We start from the raw sequence: 18885 nt of genomic DNA, 5'->3' as shown, positions 1-18885 counted from the left end.
AAAGATTTCTCACTGACTTCTTTAGCAACAATGTAATGGAAAACTTGAAGCCATACATAACTAGGCATTTCAGGTCCTGTTCTCTCTGGGGTATGTGTATATATAATACTTCTAGAGTTAGACACACCCGTCATGGGGATATCAGACCCATTTGTTAGCAAAGTAAAATGGTACAGTGAGGCCTGGTCTAAACTGTGGGGGGGATTGATCTAAGTTATGCAACTTCAGCTACGTGAATAACGTAGCTGAAGTCGACGTACTTAGATTTACTTACTGCGGTGTCTTCACTGAGGTAGTCGACTGCTGACGCTCCCCCGTCGACTGCACCTACACTTCTCACTCTGGTGGAGTACCGGAGTCGACGGGAGAGCACTCGGCGGTCGATTTATCTTCACTAGATGCGATAAATCAACCCCCGCTGGATGGATCGCTCTGGAGGTAAGTGTAGACATGCCCTTAGAAACTATCAACCTTGAAGTGATTGAAATTCTTTCAGTTTTTGAGTCATGGTTCCTGTCTGGTATAATGCCAAATGGATTGTGTAATGAAAAATTTAAAAGATAATAGGAAAAGGCCCATTTTTAACAATAACCCACAAAGGAGACCAGCTAAATAAGTTTTATAAACAGACCCTTTAAAATTTATTTTTAATGTACATTTAAAACCCTCGTTTAATTTTTAATTTATTTTTTCTGTTTGCCTGCAAGTGTTTATAGTGCCTGCAACATTAAAGGTAAATTTGCAGTATTGTTAAAAGGGTACATTTGAAAATATGTAATAAACTTGTTTGTTTCCTTTTAACCAGGAGGTAAAGCAAGCTTTATGTTAAAAGTCCATCCTCTAGAGAAGTATCCAGTGGACCTTTATTATTTAGTTGATGTCTCAGCTTCTATGCACGACAACATAGAAAAATTAAATTCTGTTGGATTTGATTTATCTAAAAAGATGGCAAATATTTCCGTTGATTTTCGACTTGGCTTTGGATCATATGTGGACAAGACTGCATCACCCTATATTAGCATTCACCCAGAAAGAATCCATAATCAGTGCCGGTATGTAATGATGTGTGTTTATTTGGGAAATGCCAAGTGACAAAAAATGTATAAATAATAAGTTAATTAAACATGTTATGCTACATTATAATTTTTTTTTAACTTCACGAGTCTTTCTCTTTGATATCAGCTTGGTTTCCCATCAATGTTCGGTTTCTAAGAAAAAAGGCTTCTTTCACGCAGTATTTGGTGGTTATTTTTAAAATTTCAGAACCGCTTAAGACATATGTTTTGTATATTTTACATATACTTTTGTGTTTAAAACAGTAAGATGTTGTGATTGATTATTTTACATGTTTATTTCCTAGGTACAGTACTTTCAAAACTTGGGTGTTAAAATGCTTCCCTTGAAATTTTCCCTTTCATCCCTGTAATACATATTTCTCCCAGTCTATTTAACAAACAAAATAAGAACCTTTTGGGTTTGCTTCTGCCATTCTTACTTGGCCAAACCCCCATTTTCCCCAAGTGAGAAGTACAGGTTTGGACCAATTATTTTTGCATGTCACAGACATTATTCCTTGTATTCGACATGCATGTAAGGTGAGGGATCACTGTCCGTAACCTCTACAGAACAAGACTTCACACAACAAATCCAAATACCCTTATAGGTAAATCAGATTGTTTATGAATAATTAATATTAATCTTTTTTTACATCATATATACTCGCTGCTACATATTAGCTCTGTTGTAAGGGCCTGAGTCCATTTAATCAGTGGGCATCTTTTCAATTATTTCATGGGCTTTGGATAAGGAACTGTGTCTCTGAATTATTTAAGCACTTATGTATGAGCCTCAGTCCCACTGAAGTCAGTGCTTAACTATGTTGCAGAAAAAGGGCCTAATCTATGGGTTCTGGAATCAGCCCAGCTATCTCTTCCTCAAAGCTTCCTTAACATAAAGTGGTAAAAATTGTTTAACCTCTGGGAATTTGAGAACTTACTCTTCCATCCATGTGGCTAGACAACTGTTATTAATCTCAATGTGAGGTATATGCATGTTTATGCCCTTTAGAGTTGATAGTTTTTAGGTTTTGATTCTCTAGCTCATAGTCATGTGAAATTGTTACAGGATCTGGTCCTTAGTATGTAGTAGTTTTTTATCAGGACACAGAAACTTTGAATGTGAAGTCTAATTGTTCCCTTTCTTAGGGATTCCAAAGGGATAATGTGCTGTTTGAGGTTATACTGTCTCTTGCCATGTTTTGCTGTACATTAAATTCTATACTTCAGCATTGCTTATTTTTTGTTATGATTACATGAAAGCAATTAGGATTGGGTACACTTTTCACATAAATAGAAGAAAAAAGAACATAAACTATTTTTTGTTCAACATAAACTAGAAATATTTATAGTTCCAGTGAGTCTAATAAAGATTCTTTTATAAAAAAACAAAATATATATTTTTCAAAATGGCTATATTCACATGTTCAGAAAACCCACTTAGTACTGCAGTTATAAAAATTATTTTTAAATAATAATATAATATGTTGGGCTTGCTTTGTTTTCTCTTACAGTGATTATAATTTAGATTGTATGCCACCTCATGGCTACATTCATGTGCTCTCCCTGACTGACAAAATAGCAGAGTTCAAAAATGCAGTGAATAAACAAAAGATCTCTGGGAATATTGATACACCTGAAGGGGGGTTTGATGCTATGCTTCAGGCAGCTGTGTGCCAGGTAAGGAGATTTCTGAACAAACAACTGAATGGCAGTTCAGCAACAGATGTGTATTTATCATTGTTTCTGTTCTCAATGATACTGAGCCCTTTATAATATAGCAATCATGCTCCTTATTAACTTTATGCCTGACAGAGGCATGACATTTCCCCTCAGCCCCGTTCCAATCTCCAAGCCATCATCAAGGCTCCCCTTGAAGTTCATTGTCCTTTTACTGGAGGAGGACTCCCTTTCAGGGAGGATAATTGATGTGGCTCTTGTATGGGAAAAAAGGTTATTTAAAAATTAGGACTGTTGATTAATCGCTGTTAACTCACATGATTAACTCAAAAAAATTGATCATGATTAAAAAAAATTAATCACGATTAATTGCCGTTTTAATTGCATTGTTAAACAATAGAATACCAATTGAAATTTATTAAATATTTTAGATGTTTTTCTACATTTTCAAATATATTAATTTCAAATACCACTCAGAATACAAAGTGTACAGTGCTCACTTTATATTATTATTTTTATTACAAATATTTGCACTGTAAAAACAATAAACAAAAGAAATAGTATTTTTCAGTTACCTCATACAAGTACCGTAATGTGAAATAGGTAAACAAGTACCCTTTATTGTGAAAGTGCAACTTACAAATGTAGATTTTTTTTTTGGTTACATAACTGCACTCAAAAACAAAACAATGTAAAACTTTAGAGCCTACAAGTCCACTCAGTCCTACTTCTTATTTAGCCAATCGCTAAGACAAACAAGTTTGTTTACATTTACGGGAGATAATGCTGCCAGCTCCTTATTTACAATGTCACCTGAAATTGAGAACAGGCGTTCACATGGCACTTTTGTAGCTGGCATTGTGAGGTATTTATGTGCCAGATATACTAAACATTCAAATGCCCCTTTATCTTTGGCCACCATTCCAGACGACATGCTTCCATGCTGATGACGCTCGTTAAAAAAATAATGCATTCATTAAATTCTGACTGAACTCCTTGGGGAAGAATAGTATGTCTCCTTGACTGTTTTACCCGCGTTCTGTTGCGTATTTCATGTTCTAGCAGTCTCGGATGATGACCGAGCACATGTTGTTCATTTTAAGAACGCTTTCACTGCAGGTGTGACAAAACGCAAAGAAGGTACCAATATGAGATTTCTAAAGATAGCTACAGCTCTTAACCCAAGGTTTAAGAATCTGAAGTGCCTTCCAAAATCTGAAAGGGACAAGGGGTGGAGCATGCTTTCAGAAGTCTTAAAAGAGCAATACTCTGATGCGGAAACTACAGACCCCGAACCATGAGAAAAGAAAATCAACCTTCTGCTGGTGGCATCTGACTCAGATGATGAAAGTGAACATGCGTTGGGTCTGCACTGCTTTGGATCATTATCTAGCAGAACCCGTCATCAGCATGGACGCATGTCCTCTGGCATGGTGGGTGAAGTATGAAGCGACATATGAATCTTTAGCGCTTCTGGTACGTAAATATCTTGTGGCGTACGCTATAACAGTACCATGGGAATGCCTGTTCTCACTTTCAGGTGACATTGTAAACAAGAGGCAGGCAGCGTTGTCTCCTGCAAATTTGAACAAACTTGTTTGTCTGAGTGACTGGCTGAACAAGCAGTAGGAGTGAGTGGACTTGTAGGCTCTAAAGTTTTACATTGTTTTATTTTTTAATGCCGTTATTTTTTCGTATATATTTCTACATTTGTAAGTTCAACTTTCATGATAAAGAGATTGCATTACAGTACTTGTTTTTGGTGAATTTTAAAATACTATTTATTTTGTTTTTTAGAGCACAAACATTTGTAATAAAAATAAATATAAAGTGAACACTGTACACTTTGTATTCTGTGTTGTAATTGAAATCAATATATTTGAAAATGTAGAAAACGTTCAAAACTATTTAAATAAATGGTATTCTATTCTTATTTAACAGTGTGATTAATCGCGATTCATTTTGTTAATCACTTGACAGCCCTTGTAAAAATGGCACTTTCCTACTTAACAGATTTGGTCCGTGTGTGTGTGATCCGCTGCAAGAGTGCTGATTTTGGTGACAAAAAATAAGTTTTACTGTGTCTTATTCCCGTTAGCACAGCAGAGTCAACACTGCAATGGGAGACAGAGTTGGGAGCAAGTTCTCCTGCATCAACAGTATTGTTTACTAAGCTCCAATCAATTGCATTTACACAAGTTATTAAAGGTGTAATTTAAAGTCAGGAGTTGAACGAGTGTAACTGAGTGTCAGATTTGGCCTGAAAACTTTTATTATTGACAGTGAAAATTCCCATCTTGGTTCTCCTATCATGGGTTGGATTTTCAGGGTTGGCAGTTAGAAAAAACTAACTGTAAAAATATAAACTGAACATATTTTATATTTGTAAATGATTGAGACACAATAATGATAAAATCCCACGTAACAGTTTTAGGCTCTTTAAAGAGCGGACCTGTTCTTCAGCTGACCAAAGAAGGATCCCACTGAGCAATACAGAGTCCTCCCTCTACCTTTGTTCTAAGGGCTGCTCATGTGGTTTGAACTTCTAAAATCCTCCATTTTAGCAAATATTTGAGGACTAAATTGTCATTGCCTTGTATGGTTTTAGCATACAGATGCATTTCAGTGTCAGTTCAATCTTGTAAAGAGTTTGTACTTTAAAAAAAACAAAAAACCCACCTTACTGCATGCTTACAGAAACATTTTCATACTCTTGAATGAGGAAAGATCTACATGATTCATAAAGTTGAGTGCCATCCAGTCCTCTTACTTTTTGCTTTGTCAAGCAATGCAATTCCTGTCCAGCTTAGCAGGTAGGACTTCTGGACAATGGTACTGTTCAAGTCAAGAGGATCAGGCTTCTTTTCATGGTTCTTCTCTCTCATCCATTTATACATTTTCTTTTAGGAAAGGGGAATGAGTTGAGAGAATAATCATGCAAAAAACACCCCACCAAAAACAGATTAACTGTGGGCTTCTTTATATTTAAAAGATAAATAGTGTAAAGCAGGAAAATAAACACAAAACATAGATATCCTGTTCACATCTGCTACAAAAATTACTTTGAAGCACTGAAAGGATTTCTCGCATTTAAATGTTGATCACTGGATACATTCCATACTTCTGACATTCAAGTTCGAAAGGGGTTATATGCTCCCAAAAATAATAGAATGAAAACATTCATGAGTATAGACAGTCTTTCCTGTTAATTGAATTAACTAAATGGACTAAAATGGATAGGAACAATGTGCATTTTATAACAACAAGTGTGAGCTGTAAGTTAATTAATATGAACTAATTTTTCATAGAGCAGAACTTTCTAACTTGCTTTGAGTAGGAGACTCATTGCCAATTACCATTTTTACAAATTAGAGACTGAATGAAAAATTCTGAGAGGAAAAATAGAAGATACCATATCACAATATGTTCTCTGGTCACTTAATTTTTACAAGTATAGTTTAGCTTAATTGTTGAGGATAATACTTCACAGCCCACTCTTTTGCCATCCTTCAACTCACCATCCTTTGGTCTGTGCTTCTCAGAGTCATAGCTAATAAGTTTTGTGCAGCTCCATCTGACATTTTATCCAATTATTTAATGGACTAATTTGCATATGGCCATAAACTTCATCTTACTGTCGACATACCCTGTCCCAAGCAGTGGCAGGTTAGGACATGGAGCTACACAAATTTTGGCAGAGCAGGCACCACAGCTAGAAGGAGCCACAGGCCAGCTCTGCAGCTCCGCTGAATATATGCCTGGGTTGCCGAATGCGTGGGTGTGATACATGATGCTGAACTTGATGTCATACGTGATGCTGCCAGCAGCAGCGAGCAACCTGGCCGCAGCCAGCCCCACCTCTTCCTGCCCCTGCTCTGCCCCCGCCCCATTCCAACCCTTTCCCCCAAGTCCCCGCCTCTTTCTGGTTTCTGCCCCCTCCCCCAAGCAACACTGGGAGCCAGCGGGGCGGAACAGGCTGGAGCCAGGTCGCTCGCTGCTGCCGACGCCAGGCCCCCGCTATTCGCCCAGTCCGCCCTGGATCCTGTGTCCCACTGAAGCGTGGGGCCCCTAAAGCACAGAGCCCCGGGCAGTTGCCCTGATCTGTCCTATGGACGGGACGGCTCTGCTTGGACCCGTTCTGGGCACCACCAGAAATTACTCAAACCTGGCGCCCATGATTGATAGTTGTGATTTTTTTTCATGTTAAATTTTGTTTAGTAGACTGACTGCAATATCCTAACTGATGCTATGTTTTGTGTCCCTTTTGAGAAGCTGTGTAGTAAAAGGAATTTACCAAAAAAAAAAGTGTTTCTCTTATTTTGATTCTGGTATCATTAAGTATATTCAAAAATGTGTTGCATTCATACAGAAAATTGCTTTGTGTATTTCTTGTATGTAGTGATCTCAAATCAAAGAATTTTACAAACACTGTGCAGTTGAGTTGATAGGTACTAACATCACAAATGGAATTTTGCAGTTGTGTTGTACCAGCACATTGTATATTGCACAACAAATATTTCTGACTCAGTGTTTATGGGTTATTCCCCTTTTTTTAAAAAAAAAAAGGTGGAGGGAGGCGGGGGAGAGGAGACAAGTCAATGGAAAATAAATCCATCTGCTCCAAGGTGGATCGAAACTAACAGAACTCATTTCTTGTGGACTTGCTAACCCTATGCCTCAATTCTCTAAAGCATTTAAACATGTGCAGAACTTTGCTAAAAGAGTGCTTTTCAGGATAAATAACCAGCCCCATATGTAAAGAATTAGTGCTTTAACTACTTTATCTGCCTTGAGTGTGTGCTTACACTCAGCTTCAGTGTTTGTTTTGTTTTTAAGCAGTGCAGTACCTAAAAGTAGACTTACATTGGACTTCCATAGTCATATTTACCATTATAGAATTAAAAGAGTTACATTTCATTCTCATGAAATTTTTTTTTCTTTTAGAGCCATATTGGTTGGCGCAAAGAAGCAAAGAGATTACTTCTTGTGATGACAGATCAGACCTCTCATCTGGCCCTTGATAGTAAATTGGCCGGGATAGTAATTCCCAATGATGGAAATTGCCATCTGAAAGATAATGTGTATATCAAAGCTACAAGTATGGTAAGGTATATGTCATACGCTCTTACCTTTGGGAAGCCAATGTATTGTCAAACTTAAAAATCAAGATTTTAAATTGGGACTAAACTGATGCTTCTACTTAAATTAGTAAAACATTAAGACTTGCCTTAGTAAGCAGGATGTGTAGGATCAAGAACAAGTGTGATGGAAATAAAATTATTGACATCCTTTCTAAATGATGTAAAATATTTCAGTAATCCATTCTGGTGGGGTCAGCAGTGTTCTGCAAAGCACAATATAGTAAGGTATTTTTAGGAGGTAAGTTACCATCTGATAGATCACCTGCCTCTGTTGTATAGAATGTAAAAGGGAAGGAGGGAAATCATCATTTTGTTGCATTACTCTGCACGAGAATATGCTAGCAATTTGCAGGAGTCTTGCATTATATGGTAGGGACTCCTTCTAGTAAATCAAACAGTGATGACAGTGCTTTAAGGTCAGGGAGGATGCTTTGTGCCATTGAAGGGAGTAGAGGATAGGGCCTTGTAGAAATCAGGCAGGAAGGATGACGTATAATAGTAAGGAACTAATTCGATCTTGGCACACTAAAAGGAGTCTTGTGCCAGAGGGGTTTAAAGAGTTAGCACAGATTTAGATGCATCAGAATTCCACACGACATGACTTACTGTTTTATGTATTCATGCAAAAAATGCATCAAATACATTGGCATGCAATGATAACCTGTTTCTATTCAGCAGGCTTGTTTTAGCTTTCAAAAGTCTTCTTCAATAATGTATGAAAGATTCTATAGTTTTAGAAAGCAATTTTTCTCAGATTTGTAGGGTTTAGTGAAATTGCTTAATATTAGTTCAGTTGGGGGAATAGGAATCACTGCCTAACCCATACATTAGAATCATAGAATATCAGGGTTGGAAGAGACCTCAGGAGGTCATCTAGTCCAACCCCCTGCTCAAAGGACCAATCCCCAACTAAATCATCCCAGCCAGGGCTTTGTCAAGCCTGACCTTAAAAACTTCTAAGGAAGGAGATTCCACCACCTCCTTAGGTAACGCATTTCAGTGCTTCACCACCCTCCTAGTGAAAACGTTTTTCCTAATATCCAACCTAAACCTCCCCCACTGCAACTTGAGACCATTACTCCTTGTTTTGTCATCTGCTACCACTGAGAAAAGTCTAGATCCATCCTCTTTGGAACCCCCTTTCAGGTAGTTGAAAGCAGCTATTAAATCCCCCCTCATTCTTCTCTTCCGCAGACTAAACAATCCCAGTTCCCTTGGCCTCTCCTCATAAGTCATGTGTTCCAGTCCCCTAATCATTTTTGTCGCCCTCCGCTGGACTCTTTCCAATTTTTCCACATCCTTCTTGTAGTGTGGGGCCCAAAACTGGACACAGTACTCCAGATGAGGCCTCACCAATGTCGAATAGAGGGGAACGATCACGTCCCTCAATCTGCTGGCAATGCCCCTACTTAATACATCCCAAAATGCCATTGACCTTCTTGGCAACAACGGCACACTGTTGACTCATATCCAGCTTCTCGTCCACTGTAACCCCTAGGTCCTTTTCTGCAGAACTGCTGCCTAGACATTTGGTCCCTAGTCTGTAGCAGTGCATGGGATTCTTCCGTCCTAAGTGCAGGAGTCTGCACTTGTCCTTGTTGAACCTCATCAGATTTCTTTTGGCCCAATCCTCTAATTTGTCTAGGTCCCTCTGTATCCTATCCCTATCCTCCAGCATATCTACCTCTCCTCCCAGTTTAGTGTCATCTGCAAACTTGCTGAGGGTGCAATCCACACCATCCTCCAGATCATTTATGAAGATATTGAACAAAACAGGCCCAAGGACCAAGCCTTGGGGCACTCCACTTGATACCGGCTGCCAGCTAGACATGGAGCCATTGATCACTACCCGTTGATCCCGACAATCTAGCCAACTTTCTATCCACCTTATAGTCCATTCATCCAGCCCATACTTCTTTAACTTGCTGGCAAGAATACTGTGGGAGACCGTGTCAAAAGCTTTGCTAAAGTCAAGGAACAACACGTCCACTGCTTTCCCCTCATCCACAGAGCCAGTTGTCTCGTCATAGAAGGCGATTAGATTAGTCAGGCATGACTTACCCTTGGTGAATCCATGCTGACTCTTCCGGATCACTTTCCTCTCCTCTAAGTGCTTCAGAATTTCATTACAGTCAAATAAGCAGATACCAGAAATATTAAATGGCAGGTGGGTCTTTGGTTTATGCCGTGCCATTGCAACACAGCATCGTCCATGAGACAAACATTGCCAACAGGCAACTTTGCTGCCTCCAGGAGCTCACACTGTAAGACACGCATTTAGCTGTAGTGTAAGATGGCAGTAGTCCCCATTAACTCAGTAGGAATGCCATCTGTATATGCCAGGGCTGATTTTGATCCCAAAAGCGCAGTGTGCGCAGGAATGGCACAATAGAGCTAACAGTGTGTATGTACAAAAGCAGTAGAATACCTTCCAGAACAGCCACTTTGTGTTGTGTGACCACTGAAGCTGAAATGCTTCTCGGAACAAGTGGGTGTTTAGAAGCTTGGCAGACTGACTGCAAGGCTGTTTGGATTTCAGATTATCTAATGTCCTTTCATTAATTTACTCCTTCTGTCACCTTTTGTATATTTCCCCTTGCTTATCAGGCTTGTTTATTCCCCTTCGGCTAGCCTGTTTGGTTTCAGTATTGTTATACTGCTCCAATGATGTAAACAACTATTCCGTTTAATCTGTTTCATGAAAGTAATCCACAGGCATCCCTTCATCAGAACAGAAGACTATATACTTGTGAGTTATGCAGTATCTTTTCAGTTCCACTGGTGTGTGACCCCTTTTACTTCAGAGGAGTTGCACTACTATAACAGAGGAGAATTTGGCTCTGTATATTAAACAATTGCTTTAAATATAGATCTTTTCTCTGGTGCCAAAGACTCTTCTGATGTTCTAGATAGTCCATCTGTTACAAAGCAAGTCCATTGTTTTCTGTGATTGTCAAGAATTTAGCTGATAATTCAGTTTTCAGCTGGAAACACCAGTATAAAACAAAACAAAAAATGAGCTTCTCTATTAAGCCAGGATGGCTGCTGATTGCAGAAAGGGTTTTAAATGATCTTTCTGAACTAAAGGCTTTTGTGGTCATACTCTTCTGTGGATGGATACTTCCAAATGGGGTCAAGCCTTGCCCTGAGTTTTTGTGGAACAGGCAGTAGGTTTAGCCTCCCAAACCAAGTCATCCATGGATTTCCCCCAGTGAGGCATGTTTTGATACAACTGTTCTGCTGACCCTCTTTCCAGTTTTGCCATTGGCTGATGCATGCAGACATGTGGGAAGATGTGTAGCAGCAAACGTGGGAAAGAGTTTCTCTGCACTCTGGATCTTTCACAATTTCAGACTTTTTGGAATAGATGTGATGCAGCAGCATAATGCTTATCCATGCAGGGCTGCTGTGCAGTTTCCTACACAAATTGTTGCTGTGTTTTTCTCCATACAGAGTACATGGCATGTCTGGTGGCCCCTGCCAGCCTGATCTTACAGATGGAAAAGATCTAGTACAGCGGTTCTCAAACTGTGGGTTGGGACTCTGTTTTAAAGGGGTTGCCAGGGCTGGCGTTAGACTTGCTGGGGCCCAGGGCTGAAGCTGAAGCCCGAGCCCCACCCCCCGGGGCCAAAGCCGAAGCCCAAGGGCTTCATTCCTGGGCAGCGAGGCCCAGATTACAGGCCTCCCACCTGCATCGGAAACCTTTGGGCTTTGGCTTCACCCCCCACCCAGGGCAGGCTTTGGCTTTGGTTTCTCCTCCGTCCCCTTCCCGTCTGGGGCGACGGAGCTCAAGCGATCTCAGGCTTCGGTTCCCTCTCCTGGGGCCGTGTAGTAACTTTTGTTGTCAGAAGGGGGTTGCGGTGTAATGAAGTTTGAGAACTGCTGATCTAGTAGATCATTAGGTTCTCATTTGTGCACTACAGGCTGCTTCCCTGCCCTTTTAATAAATCAAATTTGTTGTGGCTTCTTCTAAGCATGCCCAGCAAGGTGTTGGGAGAGATAGGGATTGATGCTGTTTATTGCTTATAGAACACCTGGACAGACTGATTGGTTAGGTGATTCTGATTTTCTAATTACTGTAGGAATAGGGTTGTCAGGTCTTGTCTACCCTGTTTTTGATGGAGGTTTCTTTTTATTCTGCCTTTAATTAAGGGACTCACTTTTTAATAAGATATTTTAAAATCTGGTGGAAAAGTCCTCCTCACCATTGATTAAGTTTTACTTTCTTGATACCTTTGATAATCCTGCTTATCCTCTAGTCATCTAGAGACCCGTCCAAGAAAAACAGACACAGACCTGACTTTCTAATAAAACAAGCAAAAACAAAAAAGAAAACTTCTGCATTGGTGTAGAAAGAAGGCATGACTGTTTTTCCTCTTTGAAAATACATCCTACAAAAGAAAAAGCACTCACACCCATTTGTGTTTTGGTTTTATTTTTCTCCCTTATAGATCACTTTCCAACAATATTTTTTACAAAGTAGAGGAGCCATTTGCCATCAGGCTGTATTCCTACTAGCCTCTAGAAATAAACTAGGGAATAATAGAAGAAAGAGTAATTGGTGTGTTCTGTTTTCACTTAGCTGTGCCAGTTAAGAGGATTCTGCCTTATTTACATACAAATACTTGCCTTTAAGACAGAAATTGTTTCCAGTTTGCCACTTTTTTCCTTTGCTTCTTTCTGGCTTTTAAAGGTCCCCATGAATGATGGGAGGAAAGGAGACTCTTTCCTTTTTTGATTAGAAATGTCCTTGTTTCACTCCCTCCCCTTCTCCCCTGAAATATTTAATATCTCTGATAATTATTTTCTAAATTCAAGAAAACAGTAGGTTCGAGTAGGAAAAGAGCAATGATGTAACTAAAACTAGACGGGCTGTCTCAAAATGGAGTACATTTTCTTGGCTAGTAGAGAGAAAAGATAAGATAAAATACATAAAACATAGTAAGATTCTTACAGGAAGCAAAATGGGGTCAATGACGAATCCTGTTGCCAGCTGTGCCTTGTTATGATATTGTAATATGTTTGTAATATAATAGAAAATTAGCGCTCTCTGGAATTTTCTGTTGACATTTTTTACTTTGGCCTTATTTTTTTAAAATAAGAAACAGGTTTTCAAACTCATCTAAAATGATATTTTAATACATGACATAACAAATTCAGACATTACAATGAGTTAAAATGAAAATATAGGTAGCCTGTAGTTGCACTTATAAATTAACTAGCTGAGGCATAGACTTGAGACCCAATCCTACGAACTGTTACATGCATAAGACTTCAGTGAGCCCCATCTAAGTAAGAGTTTGTGTCATCAGGCCTAAGAGCCCAGTCCTGCTCCCACAGAACTCGTTAAGAGCTTTTGCCATTGATTTTAGATTTGCCTCTGGCTGACTTTGCTTGAATGTTTGTTCCTGCAGTTTGACTACTGGGCTGAGCCTCACAATCTCGGAAATAGAGCTGAGTGAATAACTGATTTTTGAGTTCAGTGGTCAAACCAAAAAATCTGGAAAAAAATTGGTTTATTTCAAAATTGTTTTCCTCCTTTTTTTTTTTTTTAAATTTATTTATTTTTTTATTCAGCCAAAACTGAATTAAACCCAAATTCATAAACTGCATTTTACCAGCTGTACTAAGCCTTGTCTACACTAGAACATTTCGGTGTTGCAACTCTATAAAAAGCACCTTGCATCCACTCACACAATTCCCCTCCTTTGGTGAATGGGCTTTCAGTCTGCTGTTATGACTGCACTTGTTCTGAGTAAAGCTAAGCATTGTTTCACCCAACATGTTTTGCTGCTGTGCCAGTATAAACAGGAGCTGTTGCAGCTGCAATCGTATAGTTGGTCTTCCCATTGATATCCCATAGTGATCCTAATAAATGACATCTCCACAACTTCCTCCCCTTCCCCCCGATCCGTACAGGCCAACGGTGCTGGTTGGGTGGTCCCGTCTTATAAAGGCACAGAGACCTATTATAAGTAGACTTTATTTCAGTTTTCTCATTAGTTTTTCTACAGTAGGCTATACAGTAGGAGTTTTGTGGAAATGCCACATGGGGCTACCAAAATAACTTTTATTCCAAAGTTTGCTACAAATAGGTGCAAAAGGGTCATTTTTCCTTGTTAGATCTGATTTCCTTGCAGGACTTTGATCTAGCCAGTGTGTGTCTGCCTGAGTGGTGGGCCCCCAAGGGTGTTGCTAAGTTAGTCTGGGGTGGGTGGGAGTGATGTGAATAGGAAGAAAGCAGTGGTCGGGATGGGTTCTATAACTCCTGTTACCTTACTCCAACAATGATGGGTAAGGTGCATCCTCCTGCGGTTGAATTATAAGCTTCCTCCCTTCCCTCCCTGCCACAAGTGAAAGTAGCCGCTTACTGGCACTAGCACAGCTATTCTCTGCTTCCATGACCACCTCATTTGTCAATAACAGGCATATGCAGTCTGCCCTTATGGAAACACCACCAAATACCCCAACCTCTATGTCCTTACCATTTTCATCATCTTGAGTAGTATGTTGTCTTCTGGTAACAAGGGAATGTAGAAGCTTGGGAGCAAACAGAAGAAGGGAAACAAACAGTGAAAAAGAAGCTGAAAAATGAGACAAGATATGGGTAGTGTCAGGAGAAAACAGGCATAGAAAAATACAAGAGAGGTGTGGGGGAGGAAGGTTAATAGGCAACAACTGTGATACCAGTGCCCATAAAGCAATACAATGGAAGATGGTGTCTCTATCAAAAGGTTGAGAAGCATTGAACCAAGTCCTGATTAATTTCCCTGTACTTTACCATGAATCATATGTGTTTAATTTAATTTTTGTTAAGTATTCAAAGATTGGAATAACTCCCAAGTATGTTTATTTTACTGCTCAGAGACCACAGAATATGATTAACATGGGTTTTGTCTACCAAAACTGAAGTCTTTTATAGTTTATTATATTTTTCAGGAACATCCATCGCTTGGGCAACTTTCTGAAAAACTGATAGACAACAACATCAATGTTATCTTTGCAGTTCAAGGAAACCAGTTTCACTGGTATAAGGTGTGATAAAAGTCATAATTGCAATTGATTTCTTTTTAAAAAGTGCAGTCTTAAGATTATAATTGTGAATAAATTATTGCATTTTTCATAGGATCTTTTGCCTCTGTTGCCTGGTACTGTCGCAAGACAAATAGAATCACAAGCAGCTAATCTCAATGATTTGGTGGTAGAAGCCTATCAGGTGTGTTTCCTGTGAAGATTTTGTATTGTTTTTTTTTTCTTGTTTGTGCAGTTTTCTTACATATAATAAACTACAGCCTAAGGCTGAGATTTTCAAAAATGCCTAGGGCAGTTAGGTGCCCGACTCCTATTGAAAGTCCATAGGAGTTGGGTGCCTGGCTCCTTTGAAATTCCTAGTATGAGGTCCATATCTGGTGAACATTGTAAGTGACCTATTCCTCTGATGGTTAGGATGGGTTCTCAGTTTATTGGTGCCTTAATTGCTCCTGACTGTCCCAAGGAATCCTTTGCACTGGTTGTCATGCTCCTTCCTAGGAAGTGGTTTTTGGGTTTAGGTGCATTTTCTGTGTCTCCGCCTTCCTTAACTTTTTTCTGTCACTTCTGCCTTCTCTAATTTTTTTTTCCTTTTTGGTCTCTCTTTTTTTCTCCCTCTTAGTTTTATATTCTATCTCTGTTCCCTCCTTTATCCTCTTACTTTTTACCCATTCTGTTTTCCTATACATATGCTTTCTTTTTTAGCTGTTTTTCCCAAAACCAATATTACATAAAGGCTAAGAAATGTAATACAAAACTATAGACATTGCATCTGCGATATGGCTGTATATTACAACATTTTTTTTACTTGTAGGAGTTGGGAGTGTCTTATTTACTGATGTCCACTTGTGATATAGTCTTAAAGTAGGTTTTGCCATAGCAGGATAACTATGTTAAAATTGGACTTGCAAGGAGATCTCAGAGCATTTGACATCTTTTGTGTAAGGAAAAAGTTTTACAAACCATTGTCTTTTGAGGTCTGAGGATTATCAAGGCATACCAAATAAGTCACTAAAGTATGTCACTGCATATTTAACTTGCAGTGCTGTTAAAGGCAGGCACTATGAAATAGCCAAAGACACACAAAATAGGGGGAGTTGAATTGATACAAATCAGTTTTTCAGTGAATTTAATCTGTGTTGTGTCTTCTCTGATCATGTTAATTTTGAAAGGTGATTTCCAGAAAACTTCCAAGGTTTGTGCTAAGCATCATTTGGTTAAGGCCACTGGCCTCTTTAGCATTCCATAGTATCAGTAGATTATTTCTTGCTACATCATTTCTGACCAGTAACATGGCACATTTGTGTTAGTCATCAAATATCCTACCTCAATTTTTAGAAGATACCCCTGGACATAATGAGAAGAAATGAAAATTTCACAATGTAACCTTTTTGTTTTATCAAAGATTATTCGGGACTTTCCTGCTCCATCCACCCACTCTCTCATCCTGTTTTTTACTTCTCAAATATCCATTATTTCTCTTCTTCCTTCCCTCCTCCCTTCCTTGTGCGTTTGGTACTTTCAGTTTTTAACATGGTTCTAGCATGTGTGCTGCACAAATACATTGTGAACTGGCCTTGGATGTTTTGCCTTCCTGAAATCAAATGTGTTAATATAAGAAAATAAATGTAGTGTTAATGTTAGATAGTGGGTGTTTTGCACTTGTGTTCTAAGCAGGGAAATCTTTTGGCTTATATATGGAAAACACTGCCTGAAAATCCTTGGCTAAAAAACGATAGATGAGTCACTAATTTTCAGAGGTCACAAAACATGTTTTCAGATTCATGTAATTTATCTTCCTTTTGTAACAGCAAAAATGTCCAATTAAACAAATATTTAAAACCCACTAAAATAGGGGAAAGTATACATATCACTTTTGTACAGATAGTAGTAGCTTTTAGCAATCAGTTTTAATAAATCTGTAATAAGCCAAAGAGAAGAAATATTCCCTCTAAAATGAACAGGTGGACTCATTGCACAGTAGTGCAGTTTTTGATTATGTTGGGTTTTTGTTTCATATGACTGTAGCACTCAAATGCCCCAATCAGGATTGGCTAGTTGCCTGCTTATTACCATCTGTCCTGAATAAATCAGTTAGTATAATCCAGTAGCTTTTAGAATAACCTGAGCCTTGTCCTGAGAAAATTTTCCTAAGCAGATGCAAAATGTCATAAGAGGAAATTGTCAAGCTAATTTGGAACCCTTCCTGCTAGATAACAATAGATGCATACTTGCTCTTTAAATAAAAGAGTGATGTTAAGACAGCATTGTCGCTGCAATAACCAGTTTTTGTTACACACAGTCATTAGAATAGGTTTTTCAATGGTCATAAATACACAGTCACAAAAGTATGTAAAAATATCAGGAAACTTGAATGTGGATACCCTAATCTTCTTCTTCGAGTGCTTGCTTATGTCTATTCCAATATAGTTGCGCGTATGTCACGTGCACCGTCGCTGGAAGTTTTCCCCCTGGTCGTATCCATCAGATCGATTCTGGTACCCCCTGGAGTGGCGCCTTCATGATGTGGTATATAGGCACCTGCCACCTCCTCAGTTCCTTCTTCCCATCCATGAGAGTCGCTGGAACACTCTCCTTCTCTTGCTCTGCATGCAAATACTCCTTAGTGGTTTCCTGTAAAATAGAGTGTAAATAGTTCAATTAGTTGGTAGTTAACAAATAGTTAGATAAGATAGGGTATTTGTAAGCTCCTGCACCACGGTGCTTACCACCAGCGTCCCGAGGCATGCCTTGGTCTCAGAGCTTCAAATAGTGTGCAAAATGCCACAAGCCCATGCTGGTAAGCAACCCACATGACAGCTGCCTGAAGTGCCTGGGAGAGAGCCACATTCAGGAAAAGTGCCGACTCTGTAAGAACATTAAGCCCCGGACTAAGAAGAGAGACAATAGACTAAAATTTCTTTTAATGGAGGCAGCACTTCGCATCAAAACCCTCATTTAGAGAGGCTCAGCGAGACCCGGGATCCCTGGCACTGGTTATGTGGCACCCACAGAGTTCCCCAACTGCCAAGAAGTCAACCCTGGCTGGTTGGCACTGCTCCCCATCACCAGTGCAGAAGAAAGGGACAAAGAAGTCGGACCGGGGACAATTCACTCTGAGAAAAGCCACAGACAGAGTGAGACCTGTGTTGGGCCACTCTCCCATGGGCAGCAACCAGCCTGCACCATTGACTTCAGCCGCGGGAAGGGACCCGTCGAGTCCGGTGCGCATGGGCTCCCCACCTAGGGTAAGCCAGAGGTGACTCAACCCTAGAGACATATGAGGCAGTGAGAGGCCTTCTGTCCCTTCCAGCGCCTCCTCTAAGCCAGGGCCCATCGGTGGCAACCCAGGTACTGTAGGAACCTGTCCCACAGAGGCAAGGGCTTGTCTTGGGCAAGCCGACAATAATGGTGAAGCACTGCCTGGCATCTCGCTCATCCTCTAGTAGCTCCACTCCTCGCCGATTGCAGCCCCAGTGCCGGTCGCAATTCCGACACCCGGTCACGACCCTGGCACTGCTGCCCATTGAGGCGCTGATCACATTCCTGGAGCAAATCACCATTGTGGCACCGCTCCTCAACGTGGTTCCACTGCATGGCACTGATGGGCACAGCACCACTATGATCACTCAGGAGCGGGTCCTTGGGCTCCAAAGTTGCAGGCAGGGTCCTATACCTCGCGACACAGCAGACATCAGGCGGACCTTGGGCATCCTGTGCCGGTGACCCAGGGGTTGGCCCAGGCGACATGGCCACCTGCCCAGTGGCTGATGCCACTACAGTGGCCAATGTGGACTCCATGGGCAGCGCAAACCTACCAAGCCTCCCACATGGTCCCAGTTGGTGCCCTCAGAGGTGAGGGTACCTCCACCTTGCCCTTTGGAGAGGGGTTCAGTTCCGGGGGCAGAAGTGGAGGAGGCCTAGGACACCCCCACAAGGGACCCACCAGCCATGGAGGACATGCAGTCCCAGATGACATT

At 40.2% G+C, this 18885-nt stretch overlaps 1 protein-coding gene across 1 annotated transcript in view; it reads left to right on the top strand.

Moving 5' to 3' along the window:
• The window catches only part of ITGB8 (integrin subunit beta 8), a 71623-nt gene that overhangs the window by 30608 nt on the left and 22130 nt on the right, over positions 1–18885 (top strand). Inside the window, exons 4-8 of the mRNA XM_074945806.1 lie at positions 806–1052; positions 2570–2735; positions 7680–7838; positions 14816–14911; positions 15003–15092. Of these exons, the coding sequence (XP_074801907.1) occupies positions 806–1052; positions 2570–2735; positions 7680–7838; positions 14816–14911; positions 15003–15092 (758 nt within the window). The remainder of the gene's footprint in view (positions 1–805; positions 1053–2569; positions 2736–7679; positions 7839–14815; positions 14912–15002; positions 15093–18885) is intronic.

This window comes from Natator depressus, chromosome 2, assembly GCF_965152275.1.
Source record: "Natator depressus isolate rNatDep1 chromosome 2, rNatDep2.hap1, whole genome shotgun sequence".
Classification (NCBI taxonomy): domain Eukaryota; kingdom Metazoa; phylum Chordata; order Testudines; family Cheloniidae; genus Natator; species Natator depressus.
Note: the sequence above shows the minus strand (reverse complement) of the source record. Positions and strands in the feature narration are given on the sequence as shown.